We start from the raw sequence: 21987 nt of genomic DNA, 5'->3' as shown, positions 1-21987 counted from the left end.
AGTGTTCATATAGATAGTAAAAATGTGCTGCAGTTGGTTGGTCATAAAGGTTTCGTTGGAGCTCCAGTGTACAAAGGCAGTCAGTAAATACATTTTGTCCAAACTAGACATGGTCACATCTCAGATACAGATTGACCCAAACACATGTGTTTGGTCTTGAATTTATAGCTCATGGATATGCAATTAATATGGGCCTGTGGCATTTATTACTCACTCAATATGCATTGCGTGTAAGTGATTAATATTTTCCCACAGCTTTGGTGGATTACTGTGCCTTTTCAGTTGCTTGTCATTGTTTTGCTCCATCTGTCCATGCCAATGTTAAGCATAGACAGTGACAATTAAGCAAGTTTGACACAGTTGACAAGGACAGCCTTTGTGAGGCACGAGCCATCTGGAGGGTCCTCCGTGTCTTTCGTTAAAGAGATGCAAACATTGTCATCCTTTTTCCAATCTCGCCACGGAGGAGGGACGTCCTCTCTTTTAAAAGATAGATCAGACAGATGCTAACAGAGGCAACTGGAAGACGCACGGAGGGAGGCAGATTTCCATCCACAAAATAATTGTTTTTTATTGCAGGTCACCAGCCTGTGGTGCATTAATAAGAGGAGGTATTTACAGAAGATGCAGCACAGAATGACAGGATTAGTATTCAGAATACATGGATGCCATTTTTACATTTATAACGCCTACAGGTAATACAGCTAATTTTACTAATAATTTAAAATATCATAACTTAATAAATTATTTGATAAAGGAGATACCCACACATATACATGCATAAACGTACAAAGTTGTGACATCTTTTCTCAAACCCTACTTCTGATCCCCCCATCGGTTCTGTGCCTCATAGTAACGGCGCAGAAATCTAACCAATAGACAGTCTACCTCAGCTGCTCTTATACGTTAATTGGTTGTTGAAAAACACGCGGCGGGCCAATAATGTAAATTTAAAGCCGTAAAGTCTGACTTTGGCAACTTGGTTGAAAGAATCTCGCAGTCTGATTGGCTCCCAAATCAAGAGTCTGCGTACTGCACGTCACCTAGCAGTGCGAGTGATCCGGTCTGTGGCGAATCCACTGTGTGCCGTAGGAGGGGTGTACAGTTATGATGTCACTATTGAATAAAACGGCGCCTCCATATTTGTCAGATTGGGCAAAAGTAATACTAAATTCACTATCCATTTCTGTTGTTGAATATTTTATTTTTAATCATTTGTAAATTTGCTCGTTTGTAACCACGAGGAAAGCACTTACCTCCACGATTGTCTGTTAAAATAAGTTCCCCCCATGATTTGCGCAGAGAATGGACTCCTCCCCCTGAAGTGAAAGGACCGGTGTAGCTGGTGTTCAGAGTCTGACTGAAATGAAGTCTACAGTTTCGTCATGGTAGGACGGGGTGGATAGTAGAGCTGGTATCTACTTTCTATTCTGTCGTAGGTTTTAGTTTTTCTTTAATACAATGCTAGCTCAAGAGATGTCGCATGCGAGAAGCCTGGTGCTTTGACCGGTTTAACGTCACGCAGTTGTTCTGAAGCAGGCATTCAGACTGTTAAAGTTTAGCGCTGCGTTTAGTCAGACCAACGTTTTTATGTTTCCTTCATTTGGCGGTGTTGAAAATTCAAAAAATTGGTGACATAAAACTCGATCACCAAAGGACCCTCAGACCATGTACAATACGGTGTGGACTACAGAAAAAGAAGATGACGACTGGAGGGACGTGATGATGCCGTATTCCAGCGAATTGATATTTTACATTGAGATGGATCAGCCTCCAGGTAGATAAGTTATAACTGAATTAAAAGTATGGTTTTGAATGCACTGTAAATTGCGTTAAATCTCAACACAGTCATGATAGTCTGATGTTACAGTCTTTTGGAGCGCTGGTTGTCTGCCTAGACAAATGGATCGTGTACTTATACTGATATTCCCTTACGGATTTACCTCGTATTGTCATTTTAAGTAGCACTATTCATGTAACGTTAACCTTATAGCATTTAAAGAACCGGAAACATTTCGTCATACTAAAATAGGCCGTGTTTAATGCGCCTTCGTCGAGCTTAAACATGACGTTTCTGCATCAACGTTAACGTTTCCATCATACTTACATTTCCAATGCATGATAGCCAAACAACCTTTCAGTCAGACCGATGAATATATTCGTGAGAAGCATGTATTTATTTTGTATATATATATGGGGTTTTTCTAATTGGGTCCTGTGCATGGTTAAATGAGCATTCGTCATGGAGAGATATTGTGTTACAGGTCCTGCTAACTTACCTGCTATAGTCAGAATGTCCTCAGGAGATTTGAACGGTTTGCATTAGTCACCGCGAATTGTTTAGATATGCAAAATGTGGAAGGATCCAAATGCTTCTCAGAATTGGTTTGTCGTCTTTAATAGTGCTTGATTTACTGCATCTGCTTTGTTCACCTTTCTACAAGTCGTAGGGAACAGGCTAGCTTACCGTCAATGCCTCTGTATGCTCTGCCTTAGTCATGCTAAAACGCGGTTGGGGGATAAAGGGGGTCTCTAAGTGAGCTCTGCAGTTTTTAAAATGTTCATAAGATTATTCTGTTCTGTACTTTTGCAGTACCATTTATATGTCATTGAGTAACCTCTTGACACCATTTTATTGCCATTGGCAATGATGACAAACTGGAAACAGGATCCTATTCAGAAGTCACAGGCATAGTTGACAATGACTCATTAATTCATGCCGTTAATTCCTGATGGGATGATTGAGACTGTAACAAGACAGATGAAACTTTTGAAAGCATGAAATGGGAAAAGAGACTTTGTTTAACTTTAGGCTTGCACGAGACTGTCATTTCTTGTCATTTCTGTAAATGGTTTTAGCACTGACTTCTTTTTACTCGAATAAAAACAGGTTGTAGTGTATTACATTATACCAAATCACTTATTTTGTTGATGGTTTTTGTTGATGTGATTGTTAAAATGGCACTGTCTTTCCGTGTATACACAGCCTACGCTGTTTCTGTGTCCAAACACAGCCTGATTCCCACAGCGAGCCTGTGAAAAGGATGAATCATTTTATAACATTTATGGCATGCTGTCCGTTGTCGGAGAGAACAGAGCTTAACGCTCGGTCATAACCCCCTCGTTTCCAAGAAAATGAGCAGCGTCGGTCGGACTGAACGAATTTGGCAAGTGGGATTTTGGGTTGAATAGCCGTTCGATTGCTCTGCTATGGGGATGAATGAGCACAGCACTATGAGATCAACCCACACATTAATCTAATCTTTCATTCTGTGCCATCGCACACAGGTTTATCAGATCTGTCCTTTCTTTTCTGTCCTTTCTGTCCATGTAGTGTCTATAGCCTCCCATTGACTCATCATCTGGCTGTGCCTCCAAACTCACAATTCTTTCCTAGATGATTTTTAGAGCCACTGCACGACAGTAAAATCTGCCTGGATCATGAGAAGATGCGTAGCTGAGAGAGACTAACGGGGATTGAAAAGAAACAGGATGAGGGTCGTAGATGTTCATTAATAATATTTATTCTAGGTTCCCGGGTTGAACCGTGGTACTGGCCTTGTGTGTGTATTCGCAGACATGCAGGCGTCCGCTTTGTTCCGTTGCAGTGTCCATTGAGCACAGGTGCTACGCCCCCCCCAGGAGAAAGTTGGCCACTGTCTCCGAGGGCCAATGATGTGTGAGTGTAATAAAGGTTTTCGTGTTCCTTTTGCCCAGTGGGCAACAAAAATGCAGTGACACCAAAGAAAACGTCAGCTTTGTACATTCCTTTTAATAGGCATTCGTATGACATAAGACGTGGAAATGCCACTGTATCTCTCCTGATACATGGTCCTTTGTTCTGTGCCTTTTCAGCTTCAGTCTTGGATGTATGTGAGCATTTTCCTTCTTAAACATTTTCAGTGAATTGGTATTTTCTTGTGTAAGGTTTCCTTTGTAAGGTTTGCTATGCAACTATGACATCTAAAAATACACATGATATGTCTCTGTACACACAGACAGTACGTGTGCTTTATGTTAAAACACTTGCGATGTATTTTGTGTAATAATATGCGTTATTTATGGCAAGTGTTCTGACAACAAGCAAGTTTACAGTCTGTAAGTGGTTCAGTGCATGTGTCCTGCTTTGTGTCCGTCTCTGTGTATGCTAGTGTCTGTGCCTTGTCTTTCTCTGGGAGGAGCGCATCCCCCTCCTACATCGCTCCCCAGAGCTTTGCACTCTCTCTTTCAGTCTCATATGGTTGTGTCCGCCTCCCCTCCTGCTTTCTCATTGGCTGTCACAGACTTCTCCATTGAGAGGGTTTGTTAAGCCAGCAGCATCTGAATTTAGGAGCAGGGATTTTCCCTCTGGCTTTAGTCTGAAAGGCAGAGCGAGCGAGTAAGCAGGGAGGGTGGAGAGAAAGCGAGAGCGTGTGGGAGAGAGAGAGAGAGAGAGAGGGAGAGAATAAGAGGACTCGTGTCACAGACAGCTGAGTGCAGACTGTATACATGCAGCTGAAAAAGGAACCAGAGGAGGACGGTAAGGGAGACACAGACTCTTTTCCTCTGCTTTTCTGTTGTCACTCTCTTTGGTTTTGTCTTTTCTTTCTTGTGGCTTTTGTAATGCTCTGAAGAGACTGTCAGGGAAGCACAATGGCAATTAGTGTTTGTCCTATTGTGTTGGAAGTGTCACCATTAAATACCTACTATGGTCGGCATGAATTAAAATAACAGTTATGCTCATTCCTTGATCCATTTTATTTATGTTGTATTTGAAATTGATTATAAGGTTCTTCATTATAAGTCATATGTCATTTCAAGTGGATACTGACTTTTATAATACATACATGAGCATCGCTAAGCCTGTATTGGTTTATGAGTGTGGTTGTGAGCGTGTCCCTGATTGACTATTTTAACCAGCCATGTGCTTGCGGTACTTAATTCATTCCTCCCGGACTGGGACGTGGCAGCGCACGCTTGCTAAACCTCTCAATGGCATTGTCATCTCTCTCTGCCACTTTCTCTTTGCTTGCTTATGCAACGCCTCCATACAAACTCAAACCAAGCTCAATGTTTGTGTGTGGTTGTCATTACAGTTTCCCCCAAAATTGAACCTGTGGACACTTAAGTTTTTTAGTGTCTTTAAAAGGACAGAACAATGAGATTTGTTTGGAGTTGCATGCTGCCATTTATGTTTGAATTCTAAATGTACTGTATGGCTTGATTATTATTTGGCATTGGCTCTTAAGCTTTATTCACAGTGACGGTGACTAAAGACAAAGCAGCAAGATGTTTCGTTTTCAGTGGGAGCTCGGTGACTTCCGGCAACACAAAGTTGAGAAAAGTTTAATTGATGAAAATGCAGAACGTGTTTTTAAAGTTGCTACCAACAGTAGACAGCGAAGCTTACATGAGCCTTCTCTTGTCAGTTACTGTAGTAGAATGAGTGTTGGCAAGATGAAGTTAGTCTTCGCAGTTAGCAATTTTCTAACTTTACTTGGTAGACGTATGTACCACGGAAGCAAGATGCCATTTGCACTCTTGACTCAAGCACTTGGCTGCAGTGGTAAATTGCATATAATTCTTTTTCACATGGTATATGTTTATGACCTAGTGCAATTTATTTAGAAAAAAATCCCTTCCAGAATGTTATCATCTTAGGTTGTATTAAACTGATCATTATAGGACATAAATATGTCTAACAGCAAAGACAAAAAAAACACCATTTTACAACCTGGTAAAGAGAGATTGGTGATGTGCAGCAACAAAGACGCTGGAAATGTAAACAGGGCTACAGAGTTAACCTATGGATGTGGAGTTTCTTTGTTCAGAGCTGCGCAGCTAGAATGGACTGCTCCGCAGTGTTGCCTTACCCCTTGCTTCATTCTTCCTGAACCGATCTATTCTTCCTGGTCACTTTCTCTTCTGCCTCCATTGTCTTGTTATGTGTGCTTGTTCTTTAGAGAATAATATCGTATACATACAGATTATTAATCGATTTTACTTATTTTATTGCGTAATAGTTCACATTTATTTGGTAGAAATTGTGGTTTTGCTTGTACTTGAAAATCAAAACGAATTAAACCTTTTTCTTTTGTCATTTAGATTACGGCTCTCTCTCTATTGTTTGCCATAAATCAAGATCGTATTTTGTCTGGTTTTGAAAATAGTAGTTTAATTTATGGCAGAGGGAGGCTATGTGGGCTTTCCATTGCGTGTCCCTGCTGTGATATATCTTGACACTAACGCAGAAAGGGATGAGTGCAGTAATGAGATCACCTGCATCTTTCTTGCCCTCTTTCCCTTTGTTTTCCCTCGTTCCATGGTTTTCCCTTTACACACTCCAACAGTAATTCACAAAGATATCTGTGTGTGTGTAGTACAGAGGTGGTCGTACACTTGCAGAAAGAGCTGACGGGGGGAAAACCGGTGGGCAGGAATTTGAGGTTTCAACTGGGCTGGTGCACCTGCCTTTGGCTGCTGTAGAGAGAGTGAGAGAGAGGGGGGTCATTTCCCTTTCTGGTGGCAGGCTGCTACTTTAGCTCTGAAAGGGGCTTTGTGACGAAATAAAATGCATAAGGTTTGCGAGCCACTAACACTGGTTTAGTAACGTGAATACCTCTAGGAAATGGGCTGGTTAGTTCTGTGTGCCTATGCCTTGGTTTATGGTGGATAGGACTTAATCAGCCGAAACAAAATGTGAATTTTAAAATAAAATAAAAATTCAAGGGATATTTAAATATTTAACTCATTATTTCAGTAAATGGAATAGCTACAAGTCAGTGATCACCAGGGTTTACGTTTAAAGTAGCTCCACAGGGGGGCGCTGTTTGGCATAAAGGTGTAATGTTCAATTCAAATTGGTTTCTATTGCACTTTTCAGTTTTACATTGTTGCATAACAGGTTTACAGTATATGCATAAAAGAACAGACAGAAGAGACATAGGAAAATATTATATTTTTAGAATACATGATCTTAAAGGGATACTCCTCCCAAAAATGGAAATTCTGTCATGAATTACTCACCGTCAATTTGTTCCAAACCTTAATAAATTTAGAAAAGGGTTTGCCATCGAAATTTCTGAGATAGTCAAAAATGGTACCCAAAGTTGCCCCAAAACGGATTGTTTTCCTAAATTCTCAAAATACAATTCCAATAGAACTTAAAATAAAATATTAAATAAAACAAATATTTAAAATATCGTTGTAAAGTATGGTAGTCAATGATGCACCGGAAATATCAGTTGCTAACATTCATCCAAATATCTTTCTTTGTGTTTAACAGAACAAAGACATTTATGCAGGTGTTGAACAACTTAAAGGTTGAGTTATTCATGACAGAATTTTCATTTAGGGGAATTTGGATGTTAACAATGGTGTCTGTTAAACCTAAAGTGCATTACATTAAACATTTATACTAGGATCTTAAGAAATGTATACTTTTAAGGAAAAAATGTAAATAATTTTTTAACAAAGTTCTAACACTTACATGTGATCGGTCCAACACTTCAGAAGCAATAAACAGTGGGGCCGTGTGGGTATCTGCAGATGTAATATTAATATGGTAATCAATGTGTCCCTGTAGAGCAGTGGTCACCATCCCTGCTCCTGGAGATCGACCGTCCTGCAGACTGTAGCTCCAACCCTGCTTCAGCACACCTGTCTGTAATTATCAAGCAAACCGGAACACCTTGATTAGATAGTTCAGGTGTGTTTGATTGGGGTTAGAGGTGAAATCTTCAGGACGGTCGATCTCAAGGAGCTGGGTTGGTGACCACTGCTGTAGAGGGTTATACATGGCCATTTGTCTCTACAGAACCTGCCCTGCTGCACAAATACTCCCTTACAGGTGTCCAATGTTTTGTTATAACAGGAAAATGTGAAGTAGGCTATAGACTTCCAAAATGCATTTAGTATGCGGAAATGTACCTTTTCCTGTCAAGGCATCATGCCAATCCTTCTTAGCCCAAATGAAATGTAGTCAGTGTGTGGGTGCGCACCTGCAGAAGCAGAGTTTGGGTGGGGACGTGTCCGTTGCGCGAGCTCCTTTTTCACTGGTCGAGGCCACTCACCCCACCAGATTAAGGTGTTGCCTTTGGACCAGCGGAGGGAGGAGTTGTCCCTGTGCCCGGGTCTCTAACGTACTTAAAACCACTGCTTTTAATTAATGACTCTCTCAAAGAAAGTCATTCACACACCCCTTTGCCTGCCTGAAGCCTTATGAACTATAAATATAAAGTTTAAACTTTATTAACTTTAAATACTTTAAACAATGTATTTAAGGTTGCAAGATAATAAAATAAAAACTTCATGGACTTGAACAGAGTACTCCAAATCATGCTCTTTCATTTTGATTTATTTTGATTAAAATCACTTTGTCTATGCTTGTTATGTAAAAGCTTTAATCTCCATTTTATATTCTTAGATGTCAGTCAGGTGCAAAGCAGTGAGTTGTTTTATTGTCATGACCTCCCTTCCACTCCTGTCTTTTTATTCGCATACCAGTAGAAGTTTCCTCAGCTAGAAGAACCCAGAAGATTCTAGAATCGGCTCAAGCTTTTACGATATTCGTATGCTCTCTTGTTCTGTGCCCTCCCCCTCTTTCTCTGAGAGAGCAGCAGCCCACTCTCCCTCCCTGTCCCGGTATAGATATACACCCAGAGCGGGTGCAGCCTTGTCTCCGCTGTGGCAAGGACAGGTGGGTGGCTGTCAGTACTGAAGCTATATTTTGTTTTTACATGCCTAGATGTGGTCGTTTATGAATTTTTGGACGCGTCATTGGCAATATCCTGCACCTCTTTGCAGGCTATTTCCTAATACAGTTTACTAGTATTTCAAGCCATTACCACCTCAAATAAGTGTCTCGGTGATAAAGTTTGGGGTATGTCTTTGGTTTCACTTAAAAGCTTACTACAGCTGTTATTCAAGCAAGAAATAACACCCATGCATTGAGAAGCGCGCTGTGTTTCGAGCTTTAAACTGGGTCAGGTGGAGGTTAGTTTGGCTTGGCGGTAGGTGCGAGGCATGAACACTGCATCTCTCTGATTTTTCAGACGGAGTTACAGCCTTCCCTTTTCTCTCCGTCTCAAATCTAGGAAGTCATTGCCAGCAGCACCTGACTGAGCACTTGCAGGTTTACTGAAGCCACAGCACCTCCCTCACTCACAAAAGTACACTGCAATCACCTTGAATCCGGAGTTGTTTAGACTAGCTTTAGTCAAGCAAATTCTTCAGTTTAAAAAGTCTAGCTCAGATATTGACCGCATATGCATGTCATTATCACTCATTTTCGATTAACTGGTACTTTGTTTGAAACGAGTCAGTAACTTCATGACAGAAGAAAAGACAATGAAAAGAAAACCTAATAAAAAAGAAAACCCATGCTTTTATAAGAATATACTGTTATACTAGGTGTCCAAGAAGCACATGCTGGTAACCCTTGACCCACAAGACGGCAAGAGCAACATCAGCTTTAACTTTCCTGTACTTTGTTGGGGCAGCTGTTGTTTGCTCTTGCAGACGACAAAGGAAGTGCCACATGCAAAGGAGAGAATTGCAGTCCTATTCATTACAGATTCAACAAGTAGCAGAAAAGAAGTCATCTGGCTTTTGTTTACAGTTTGCACGGACCAACCAGAATATGTTGCTGTTGCATTTTCCATGAAATCTGACCTTTTTGCATTTTCAGTGGAATTCATTAGTTGCATTTCCCAAAACAAGCAATAGATTACGTAAAAGCATCAGAGCTCAGGGGGCTGTAGGGACTGTAATTCTATGGGAAAAATAGAGATTAAGTTTTTTGGGGCTAGAGGTCTGGGCGGCAACCTGCATACTATTACCAGTTCTTGTTTAACATCAGTCAAAGTATCCAACCTTCTTAACAGCATCACCACCCGAACACAACATTGTCAGTTTTGTCCTGATTTTTCAGTATTATTTGTTTGGCTAAAGTAGCAATTTGTTGAGATTTGTTCAGTATAGTCCATGGGTGTCGGGTGAAGCGTTATTGAATTCTTGTATTTCTGTGATTTCAGCTCAATTTTGTATTCTCTTGGCAGCTCATATTTATGGGGATTGACTGTGTATTGTTGTCGCACTCACAAAATGAAATGATTTTTTCCCCAAGTTGAGAATAAAAAGATTGGATTGTTCATTTTTTATCTTTTTTTTTCTGCAGCGCTTCCTCCGAAACCAGCAAAACCCATGACACCAGTAAATGGTAACGGCGTGAAAGAAGCCGCCAGTAGTTCATTACAAGATGCAGAATGGTACTGGGGAGACATATCGAGGTAAGACTCATGCGAGACTCACTGGACTCCGTTTCTTGCTTGATTTCAGTGTTTTCAATTCTAAAAAGTATATAGAAGATTGTAAAATTCACTAGGTCACTGCTACGGTCAGGTGACAGTTGACCAGTGTAGATTGCACGTAAATGAGATGAAATCTGCTTGTTCGTCAGCAGATGTTAGAAGTTTCTATTCCCCCACTTAATCACTATTTATATGGCTAGCCTGAGGTTGAGTCTCACATACAGCTCTGCAGTGTCGTGTCGCTCATTCTGACAAAGCTTCTGTGCACTGCACTGCCAGAGCCAACTATTCTCTGTTCTTTTTCCTTCTTCAGGGGAGCAAGTGAAACTTATTTTGATCTTCTCCCTTTCTGTTGGCTCACTTGTCCTGAAGGCATGTATGCTTGGCAGCAGCTGTACAAAAGCAGAAAGCCAATGAAATGGGGGAGAGAGAAAGTTTTAGAAGAGAGGTGTTTGTTGCATTATTTAAAGGGAGGGATGGAAGGACCCAAAATCTCTAAAATGTCAAGCAGTCTGGCCGAGTTCCAACAGAGCCCGTAAAAATCTCAGGTTTTAGCAGATTAGTCTGCTGCTTAGTGACCAGCTTTAGACCCGTTTGATGTCGGGCAAGCAGAAATTCTGCAGATGTGCTCTCAGAGGCTTTTAGCCTTATCTGGAATCTGTTTTCAGCGGCTGACTAGTTTAAGAATGAAAGAGTAAAAAGTCCCTAAAGTAAAACTACGGAACAAGTTGATGCTTGAAATTCACGTGTTTGGTTTCGCAGTGGAAGTCTTTGATCTTAAGACTCAATTTACTTTTATTTTAGACTAAATTCATTGAAATAGTGTAAATTATTAATATCTATTTCAAAAATATATTTTATATTTGTAGCCATCTTAATCATCAGCAGCATGTAAAATTGCCTTTCATTAGTATAATAGGCTTTGCAAGTCCCATCCTTCTTTGCTATTCATTATCTTATGGAAATCAACATCATCACTTGTTAAAATAGGCCAACACCCCACCACAACATTGAACTTGCTGATGCACTGCAACCTAAATATGTGCACCATTCCCACAGATCCCAATGTAGGAACTTTTGTAAATCTTCAAGGTGGGAGCATTGATTTGTCATGGGCTTCTTACCTCAACACCTCAAAGCGGGCTAACTATACTCTCCTCCTGAGAGCCTAGGTCAGCTGAGCTCCGGCATGACTAGGCTTCTGGCCGTCACGCACAGACAGTGTGGGGAACAGGAGGAGCTGGAAGATGTCTTGAAATTCCTTCCAGACAGACCAAAATAGAGAGGGGGCAAAAAGGAGGGATGTCTTTGAAGTTGGACAGCTTTTCCTTGGGTAGTCTGAAGACACTTTTAAAGCAGCAGACCAGACAAGAGTATACATGTGGGTGTGAGACAGGGTTTACGGTTTAACTGTTCCTTGATGCCACACTCTCTCCCAGATGACTGTAGCAGACATCATGGTCATAGAAAAATGTTTTTGCCCTCTGCCAGTCCAAACACAACCATCTGAAAGTGAAAATGGTGGTGTGAATGATGCTTTCTCTTTCAGCCCTTTCCACTCTGTAACTAGCCACATACTACCTGTTTTAGCTGTCATTGCTACACTTTTTCTGTCGTGGCTCTATTTACTTATCGCTACCTTTCTATTGTTTAGGGAAGAGGTAAACGACAAACTGAGGGACATGCCTGACGGTACTTTTCTGATACGGGACGCCTCCACCAAGATGCAGGGGGATTACACGCTAACACTTAGGTAACTTCAAAACCTCTTTGAATTGTTCTGGTAGGTTGCATTATATATTAAATCGTTTTTTTAATCAAACTCTTTTTTTTCCTTTAGGAAAGGTGGAAACAATAAGCTAATAAAGATCTACCACCGGGATGGGAAGTATGGATTCTCAGATCCCCTCACGTTCGGCTCGGTGGTGGAGCTCATCAGTCACTATAGGCACGAGTCCCTGGCCCAGTACAACACCAAACTGGATGTTAAGCTAATGTACCCCATCTCCCGCTATCAGCAGGTAAATAATTGGCTTGGCTTTAGATTGAGGGTGAGGACCATGTGCAAACAACAGCCTACCGTTAAATCCGTTGCCCTAAAGAGTGGGTTTGCTGAATGAAACGTGCCGTTTTTGCGAGTAATACTGCCAAGGCAGCAGGATGCTTTTGGCATGAAATCTTACTTTGTTTATTGCCACAGCAGTGCAGGTCTTAAATAATTGCACACATCCACAATGTCAAAAGGCCATCTGGGCATTTATTCATTTCACCCACCCCTCCCTCACTCTTTGCCCTCCCGGTATCTTTCTCAAATGCACAAGTGCTCATTATTTAGGAGTTTCCACCAGAATAAAGAGGCACTTATGCATTCCAAGATTCTTATTAATTCTTATAAGAAAATTCTTGAAAAATTGCTTTTACTCTGTAAGCAAAATTTGCAACATCTTGCTGCAAGTGTTTTTTCCCCACATGCTGCACATCACTCCTCTCAGCAGATCATATCAATAACAATGCATTTATTATCTCTCTCTCAGGATCAGCTGGTGAAGGAGGACAACATTGATGCAGTGGGGAGGAAACTCCAGGAATATCACAATCAATATCAGGAGAAGAGTAAAGAATATGACGGACTCTATGAGGAGCACACAAAAACCTCACAGGTAAACTTAAAGCATCTGATCAATAAACAACCAACCTGCTAGCTGTGGCATTACACACTACATACAGCTCGACTCCGCATGGACACTATTTTGAACCAGTCAGCTGCATAGGTCCAGCGGTTTGAGGTTGATCTGTTGACTTTATCTTTTCTTTGCAGGAGATTCAGATGAAACGTACCGCAATAGAGGCTTTCAACGAGACCATCAAAATTTTTGAAGAGCAGTGTCACACGCAAGAACGATATAGTAAAGAATACATCGAGCGATTCCGCAGAGAAGGCAACGACACAGAGATTGAAAGGTACGCACAACTACACCCAATCCGCTTTACAAAGAACTCCATTGAAGGTCCGTCTTCATTTCTGGTTTGTTTTTTGTTTCTCAGGATCATGATGAACTATGAGAAGCTCAAGTCCCGTTTGGGTGAGATTCACGAAAGCAAAACCCGGCTTGAACAGGACCTAAAAACGCAGGCACTGGACAACAGGGAGACGGACAAAAAGATGAACAGCTTAAAGCCGGACCTCATCCAGCTAAGAAAGATCAGAGATCAGTACCTTGTGTAAGAGGAACCTTTGTTTACGGTTCATGTTTAAATAAATAAGAAATCCACCATGTGTATATTAAATATCATCTGCTTTCATTTCAATCCAGTTGGCTCAACCATAAAGGTGTTCGACAGAAACGAATCAACGATTGGCTGGGGATCAAAAACGAGAACACGGATGAGTACGTCTATCTAGATAACAGTTTCTTTACGTTTCAGTCAATAAGATGAGTTTGATTGATGATTGGCACAGTTATAGCATCAGTCACATTTCCCTCTGATTTCCCTTCACAGAGCCTACTTTGTCACTGAGGAAGATGAGAATCTGCCGCACTATGACGAGAAGAGCTGGTTCGTTGGAGACCTGAACCGCACGCAGGCGGAGGACTTGCTTATTGGCAAACCTGAAGGAGCGTTCCTCATCCGAGAGAGTAGCAAGAAGGGTTGTTACGCCTGCTCTGTTGTGTAAGTATCCACAGAAATAATGCATTACCCCCACATAATTTCCCAATGACACATGATATACCCTAACCCACCCGGCATCACTATATTGAAGGTCTGACTAAACTGCAATGCTAATTCAGTCACGTTTATCTTTACTGTGTCTCTGAACGGCTTGGTAATCAGATCTCTCATTCCTCTCTTTAGCGTGGATGGTGAGGTGAAGCACTGCGTCATATACAGCACGCCTCGTGGCTATGGTTTCGCCGAACCCTACAACCTGTACAGCACTCTGAAAGACCTGGTCCTGCACTACCACCAGACCTCGCTGGTCCAGCACAACGACTCGCTCAACGTGCGGTTGGCGTATCCCGTGTATGCACAGATGCCCTCAGGACCCCGCAGATGAAGACTCACCCCACCAATAAAACTGTCTAAACTCTGGCGTGGGGGATCAGTTACTGAACAAATAACCCCTACCAACAAAAAAACACTTGCTGCAACACACACGTCAGCCACCTTGGAGTTATATATTTTTACAAGAACATTTTTGGAGGGCATTCTTTCTAAAGACTGCTTGATTTGCACAAGGAAGTTTAAAATGTTTGTGAATGTGAAAAAAACAGCAGAAGGAAGCAGAGGAGGCGAGTTTCAGGTGACCTGCGCTGCTACCTAAACTCCAGCTGGGACTTTTTACTTGCTTCAGTTAAGTTTTTAGCTTAAAGTTTTTTTTATTCCTGCCTGTTGTTTCGCTCAACTTTTTTGTGTTCCTTTGTATTATCTTTGGATCATTTTTAAACTAAATGTACGGCAGGAGACATATTTAGTTTGTTTAAAAGTTTTCTGTTTAAAAAATGGCAAAAACTATGTAGCAAATAGACAACTGACACTTTCAAGAGTGTTCTCACAGTGACTGCTGCTGAATAAGGGATCGGGGGATGTTTTGGGAGGGCACAAGTGAACAGGTGTTGTCTTAAAAAGCTTGTTTTTAGTCTAACTTTAGAGATTTTAGTTTTCTGTCCTTTCTAAGCAAGAATAAGGCCGTTACAGTTCAGTACAGAGACCAAAGTTGGCATTGGGAGGACATTTACCTTATTTTTACATTTGGCTTTGTTGAACGATCATTCCGAAAACACATTTTTTTGCAAACTATTAAGATAGTTTGAAACCATGTCGTGGGAACTTAACCTAAACTTTTTTTGTAAATGTTTTTTTATAACCAAATTCGCATGCACAGACACCGTCGACATGAAGCACTTAGATATACAAAAGACAAGTGACCGCTGCACGTTTCTACACCAAATTTAAAAGAACAAGATGTAATGTGTGGTTTAAACTGATATGACAACTTATGCTTAATGTCTGATGAGAAAAATCGGATTTGTCTCGTTGTTAGGCAGGCATGCAGAAAATGTCTCGTTCTTTAGTGAGCGAAGCAACGCTTTTCAGAGCAGATGTGCTGTAGTACATGGGTCAATGACAAATAAGAAAATGTCAGGTGGTGCGACCATATATTAATTTAAAATAATATACATTTAATGTATTTAGCACTGAGTATTTTTCCCCTCATATATAAGAAATTAAACATAAAATCATGCCAAAATATTTTAAGAATTTTATTGAGAAAATTAACATTTATTTCTCAGTTTTTTTCTCTGTTTGTATGTTCGTACGGTCGCACCACCTGACATTTTTGGTCTTTCAAACACCAAAACTCAAAAAATCTATTGAATTTCAATAAAATGAAAAGGGTTTCTTATAAAGGACATATTGTAGATCCATTTGATATATGACATGTATTTATTCAAATTCTTTTTAGGAAAATAATGAATTTGGACACAAAACACGTCATTGACCCACATACAGCAACTTGAAGAAAGTGCAATCCAGCTTTTGATGGTAGTCTTAACTGGTCCGTCAGAGAGAAGTGGTCTGTCAGAGAGATGCACAAACAGCTCTAGGTGACATCAAAAAGCGATAATCACTTTAAAAGAATTGTGGGTTTCATTTAGAATATCATACATAAAAATTCCCCTTATATAGCGTTTCTCTTTTTAGCAGGTTGACTAGTTTTGTGTCAGAAGACAAAATACAGTTTTTATTATTTGGCTGCCTCCTGGTTGTAAAGTCGCACAATAAAACCTTTATGATGATCATCACAGCTATATGCACAATATTCAGTGTCAGTACACACGTCACTTCCTATTTCTTGTTGGACACTATGTTGTCCAATTGTTAAGTATTTCAGTTAACACTTCGGGTTTTTTTCAACACTTTTTTTGGAAGACCTCTTACAGAATAGCTAGGGCAGACGTTTATCAGAGCACGCTGTTTTATTTCTATTGTCTGTGTATGCAAACTCTCATAAATACATCTTTACAGCCTTTGTATTAAGATCATTGGCTTTGCCAGCTTCTTTTCTGTGGAAGGGAAATTTATTTCGTGTCATACGACCAGCTTTTTTGCTTTAGTTTTTTCTGATCCTCTAAATAGTTTAGGCGGTCTAGATAATTTTTTAAGCTGGACCCCTGAGGGGTCCCCTGTCTATTACTTGAACTCTTGCATCGCTCACCATTGAATGTCTTTATAGAACATATATCCGTTTATTAAAATGCAGGAAAATCCCTTTTATGGCACAAGTGGGAGAGTATAAAAATTGCGTTTCATGCATTTACTCTTGAAGACACGAAGCTTGTGTTTTACTGAAAGGAAATGGGGTTTATTTTATGTTCACAGAGCTCAAATATGACTGTTTATTGGAGTGTATTGACCAATATAGCACACATCATATTTTAAGAGTGAATTATAAGACAAATGTTATGTTACACAATTCATGCAATGATTATACATAACTTTTATTGAAGAATTGTCTAAAACATGTTTAAACCTCTTTTGTTTGTTTATGAGCGTTTTTCCCAGGCATTGAGACCAAAGATTTGAGTTTGGTTTGGTTTTTCTTGGGTTGTACTAGTTTTAAAGAGATGCATTTATCTTTTCCCCTTGTATTTCAAATGCCTTTCTTTCATGCAAACGTAATTTTGTGTCTTAGTTTTTGGGTTGCCATCGCTAACCCCTCGCTTGTCTTGACAAAATAACAATGTCTTTGACTATTTCTGTCTGTATATTTAAGGGTTCATCGTAGTGCACTGTGGTTTGGCTTGTCTTTTTGCCATTCAAAAAACGATTACAATTTGTTTACCGAAATGAAATGTAGTTTTGTTAAGCCTCAAAGACTGGCCTAAAAGCGGATGTTTTTGTTTTGTTGATAGTTCATTTTTGCACTCACTCATTATTTGGAAGAGGTAAATAGAATCTTGTGTGCCATCATATTTTTGCTTACCTTGAACCATCATTTGTTTGTTAGGTCACTAAAACACCTCTAAATCAGCAAAATCAAGTGTTTCTATGTGTTTTCTTTACAGATTTGTTTTGCATTCACAGACTGTTGATCTGTAGTTGGAGTCGTTGTTGCTGTTTTTATTTTTTACTTGGGAGACTGATATACAGAAAACAGAAACTATGTACCCCACAGTAATTTGTGGTTTAAGAAAAAGCGGCATTGCCGTTCTCTGCAGGGCAGAAAGCAGTGGGGTTTGTTGGCTTTCTTTGTTCTTACACTCCAGAAAGCATGCAATATTCTGTTTTCCCTTCTGTAAGTTTTCAGGGACATAAAAAAGCATTGCATTGGGGATTCGTATGAGAGACATTTACTGGAGGAAAAAAGCTTCTTTTGTATTAAAGTGGAAATGGGGGAAAGTAACACATAATAACAAGCCAACAGAATCAGCAGTGCATTGCTTAAAAGCTCAGAGGCTTTGGGCAAGAACCAAAACAACATTTTCCTATATAACAGCTTGATTTTTCTGTCAATCTCAGTCAAATAAGCAGGTGTAATGACTAGAAGACCTGGCTTAGGTTATTTCTGGACTGTTAGCTATTGGCCCCTTGTGCAAGTCTGCAAAGTTTTATTTGCAGTCGGGTTTGAATATGTTGTGATTCTCTTTGGGAGTCTTTGTGTTCTTACCACAGCTGTCCCGCCGTGATATCCAGCACATTTCTTATAAAAAAGTTTTTAAAAAAAGAAAGAAAAAAGAAAAACTGTCACTCTCCTTCCCACTTTGACATACGTAAAACCCAGCATGCTTCTTTGGTACTCTTGACTGTTGTTTTGTGTAAATAAATTCTTAAACATAAAAAAAAGATGTGGAACAAAACTGTTAATTGTCTGTTCATGGTGTAGTCAAATATAAATTTTAATATAGCTTATAAAAATACAGCTTTTTCAACTGAATGCGTTGGAGTCCTTTGTTGCAGCCGATAAAGCAAAATGAAACTGTTCGCAAAAACTGAGACAGAGGAAACAAAAGAAGCAATAGAAAGCGGCTTACAGTACCTTTTGCACAACCTGAACAACATAAAAATGCATTCTGAAAACTGTCAAACTAATGTCATGTCAACTAATTGATATGATATAGTTTATTCTGCTTAAATATATGTGGAGTCCCTTAGACCAGCAGTATTTCTCATCTCTGGACTTAACAGACTTGAGCAATAAGCCACAGGCTCTCAATGGCCAGAACATACAATACACTTAAAACATGTTGCTCCAGCTCTGTCTAAAAATCCTTGTGTAATTAGTGTTTCATGTCTTCAAGTTATAGCACAAACATACTCACACATTCAGGTATTTCTGTTCGTTGCGTCGAGAGAACAAGCGATGTCAGGAATCCTCTCTCTCAGTATTTGAATTTCATTAGTGCTTAATTGTATTCTTCGGTTTCAACGTCCACCACAATACAGCATTTTCTTGTATCTGTTACAAAAGTTTGTATTGGTTGTAAACTCTTTGTTATGAGGTGAACTCCTGTATATACTTAATGGAACTCCACAATATTCAGTTCTCTCGCAGAATAAAGAAAATATTTTGTTCAAAGTTGACGTTTCATGGATATTTTTTAGGTTAACTTAATGCATGTTTACGGTTGCCTAATGAAGGGGTTCCCAAAGTGGGGGTCGCAAGGCCGCGAGGGCGGGATCGCAATGATTTTTTTTTTATTAGAAATAGCGTGTGTAACAAAATATACAAATGTTAGTTAAGTTAAAAATAAAACCAGGCAAACAAAAAGCCATCAGCCTTAGGAATAGCGATCATGACCCCTGAGGTGATTACGTCACATTTAAGGGCATTAGCAACTGCATTAGGTTTGGCGCAGCAAGTCCATTTTCAGCACTACATTAAACAGTCCCATGTGCATGCAGATTATTTTTCAGGCTTTAAGTTTAGGATATTCTTATTTGTCGAAATGAAACGTTGATTAATATCGACCACAGACAATGCAGGGAGGCCAGCGGAGGAGGGCGGAGAAGCGCAGCAGTCAAAGGGCCCATCGTCCTCATCTACAAAAAGAGGCACATCCATCAGCACTCGAATCAGTTTGATGAAATTCGACCGTCTGTAGTAATAGTTCATAGTTTATGTATAACAACAAGTACAGTAACGAGAAAATAACTAGAAAATATTACTATCTTAGACTGTGCTCTTTTGTGTTGTCATTGTGCGTGTTTGTGTAGAATAGAAAAACGTTTGTATACTTTAAACACCTCTGTGGATAGTGGGGGTCTCAAGTCACTGGCACTGTTATTTTGGGGGTCGCGGGCTGAAAGGTTTGGGAACCCCTGGCCTAATGTAAAAAGCAAGTTTTGCTTATTTCCACATATTAACAGTAAGCCATAATAACAATATTGTTTTAAAAAAATGCATCGTTTAAATTGTGAGGATTTTTTTTTAAAAGGCCTATTGGTAATGTAGAAGTAATATATGGTTATGACAAATAACAGATGTGAAGATGTAAAAATTGTATTAATATAGGCCAAGTTTATCGTTTATAATATTTATAAAATCTGAAATAAGGTTGTTTCTATACAGGAATCTACCTGTGTAACCAAAAATTTTCATCACTCACCCTCATGTCATTCTAAACCTGTATGATTTTCTTCTGCAGAACACAAAATATACTTTAAGAACATTGGTAAACAAACATCACTGGCCCCCATTGACTTTCATTAAATGGAGGAATTTCTCAAAATATCTTCACAAAAAAGATGACACAAAAACAGTCAAACAGGTTTTGAACATAATAAATGTTATTATATAAATTTTAAGGCAAACTATCCCTTTGTAGACTTTTATAGATAGTTTATTAACAGAGATAGATATTGAAAAATTACAGGAAAGACAGACATACCCAAACTTGTTTTAAAGCTTTTCAATTTGGTAACATATCTAGAGATATTATCAGATACAAAATATTTTGGTTTCATGTTTCTCATTTTATGGTGTTGTTTTGTGTGTGTACACTGCATGTGGTATACTTAGCACAAAGTGTATCACAGTGCTGACTGAAAAAGACTTGGCTCAGAGGTTTTAGCCAAAGCTCAGCCCTTGATCCAGAGTCACGAGCTGGTAAGAACAGTCTGGACACGCATCAAGGCCACATGATCTTGTCCGGGAACCTTATGCGTGATTACCAAAACAAATGAGTTATTTGAGAAATGTATGAGACTGAAAAATAAAATGCATAAAAATGCAATGAATGAAGGCACAATAAAAAAATTGCCTTCATTTTATAATAACATTCACCATCTTCACTAACTATTCTTTTAAATTGTAAAGCATCATGTTGCTGATATGTAAAGGTATGTAAATGCTATACAAAAAACAAAGTTGTATTTTTCTTATATGTCAGGCATAGCTGCTGTGAGTGTGTTATCCCGTCCTGGCAGGCTCATTAAACGTGACGTGAATCATTGGAAATGGAGATGGGAGGTGCTGACAGCTCATATTCGTTAATCTATAAAGGCCAAGGGGCAGCTGATCTTTACGTCCTTTATCAACTGCACTCGTCCGGTGGGAGCAATGGGTCATTGGAAGGGATGGAGTTTTAGCCCCCCTGTGTCACCTTGCTAGAACTTCAGAAACACAATAATAGCAAAATCAATAGTCTCCAAGTTGTGCTGTTCAATAACATCGCGAGTTGATAGCTGCGGTTATTAAAAGGTGAGGTTTCGCTCCGCCGCACCCCAGAAATTAATCTGTGATTTGATTGTTTTGCTGAACACATGGTTTATTTTTCCCAGAGCTATTTCAGTTGCGCAAATGTGATAGCTTTAAAGAAAGGATCGCCTTTGGAAACAGTAACATTAAAAAAATGCCACTAAGGGTTTTTCGCCTATTCTAGTCTTCACAGACCAAAAGATTACTTATATGCAAAAGGTTGTTTAAGTATAAAATTCATGTTTTAAAGGATGGAGACATCCTCTAAAATACTGGCAGTGATAAATCTGGTGTGTAGATAACCAGTTTAGTCACCTTGAAATATCCATATTTTTTATGGAGTGATTCTCACCCACCATTATCATCCATCAAGTCATCCAAACAGCTTCCTGCTGAATGCAGTCAAATAACTCAATTATCTAATTACTCATTACATCATGCTTTTACTTAATGGATGCCATTTTTTTCCTCTCCATTTTTGAACCCAGAAAGAGCATTCACGGGCAACGGTCGCTCCTGATGAAAATCACATTTTCCCATGCCTTCCTCCTTCCATTATTTCATATTCGTCCAAAGTTTCCTTCTTTTCTAATTAAATGTTGACTTTGTTTTGGTGCCCAGCCGAGGCAGAAGTGGATAAAGTGTGTGAAGCTGCTATGACCGCTTGAAAGCTCCTTTTCCTGACAGATTCTGTGGTTTGGGATTCACTTCAAATTTGATCACATGATCTGTATGTCTCCAAGTCTCCTATTCTAACTCGTTCTGATGAAAATAGAACCTTGGAAAAACATGTAAAGATGAACAATGAATGAAATGATACTTATGTCCAGTGTTGGGTGTAACTACTTACTAAGTAATTAGTTACTGTAAATTAATTACTTTCCCTCAAAATGTAAAGTAAGGGATTACTCTTATTTTTTTCTGTAGTTTAAATACATTTATTTCAGATGTAATTGAACTATATACTGTGTAATGTATACAATAGTGGAATTGACA

General features: G+C 39.5%; 1 protein-coding gene across 2 annotated transcripts in view; it reads left to right on the top strand.

The window, feature by feature from the left end:
- Window positions 1–18870, top strand: part of pik3r3b (phosphoinositide-3-kinase, regulatory subunit 3b (gamma)) — a 193620-nt gene extending 174750 nt beyond the window's left edge. For both annotated transcript variants that reach the window (XM_056750038.1, XM_056750039.1), the window contains 9 exons: window positions 10157–10268; window positions 11944–12042; window positions 12130–12310; window positions 12824–12949; window positions 13108–13250; window positions 13335–13511; window positions 13604–13678; window positions 13791–13961; window positions 14145–18870. In XM_056750038.1, the coding sequence (XP_056606016.1) occupies window positions 10157–10268; window positions 11944–12042; window positions 12130–12310; window positions 12824–12949; window positions 13108–13250; window positions 13335–13511; window positions 13604–13678; window positions 13791–13961; window positions 14145–14346 (1286 nt within the window). In that variant the 3' untranslated portion in view covers window positions 14347–18870. The remainder of the gene's footprint in view (window positions 1–10156; window positions 10269–11943; window positions 12043–12129; window positions 12311–12823; window positions 12950–13107; window positions 13251–13334; window positions 13512–13603; window positions 13679–13790; window positions 13962–14144) is intronic.
- The last annotated feature ends 3117 nt before the right edge of the window (window positions 18871–21987 follow it).

Source organism: Triplophysa dalaica, chromosome 6 (genome assembly GCF_015846415.1).
Source record: "Triplophysa dalaica isolate WHDGS20190420 chromosome 6, ASM1584641v1, whole genome shotgun sequence".
Taxonomy (NCBI): Eukaryota; Metazoa; Chordata; class Actinopteri; order Cypriniformes; family Nemacheilidae; genus Triplophysa; species Triplophysa dalaica.
The sequence above is the reverse complement of the archived record's forward strand: the minus strand, read 5'-3'. Positions and strand labels throughout refer to the sequence as shown.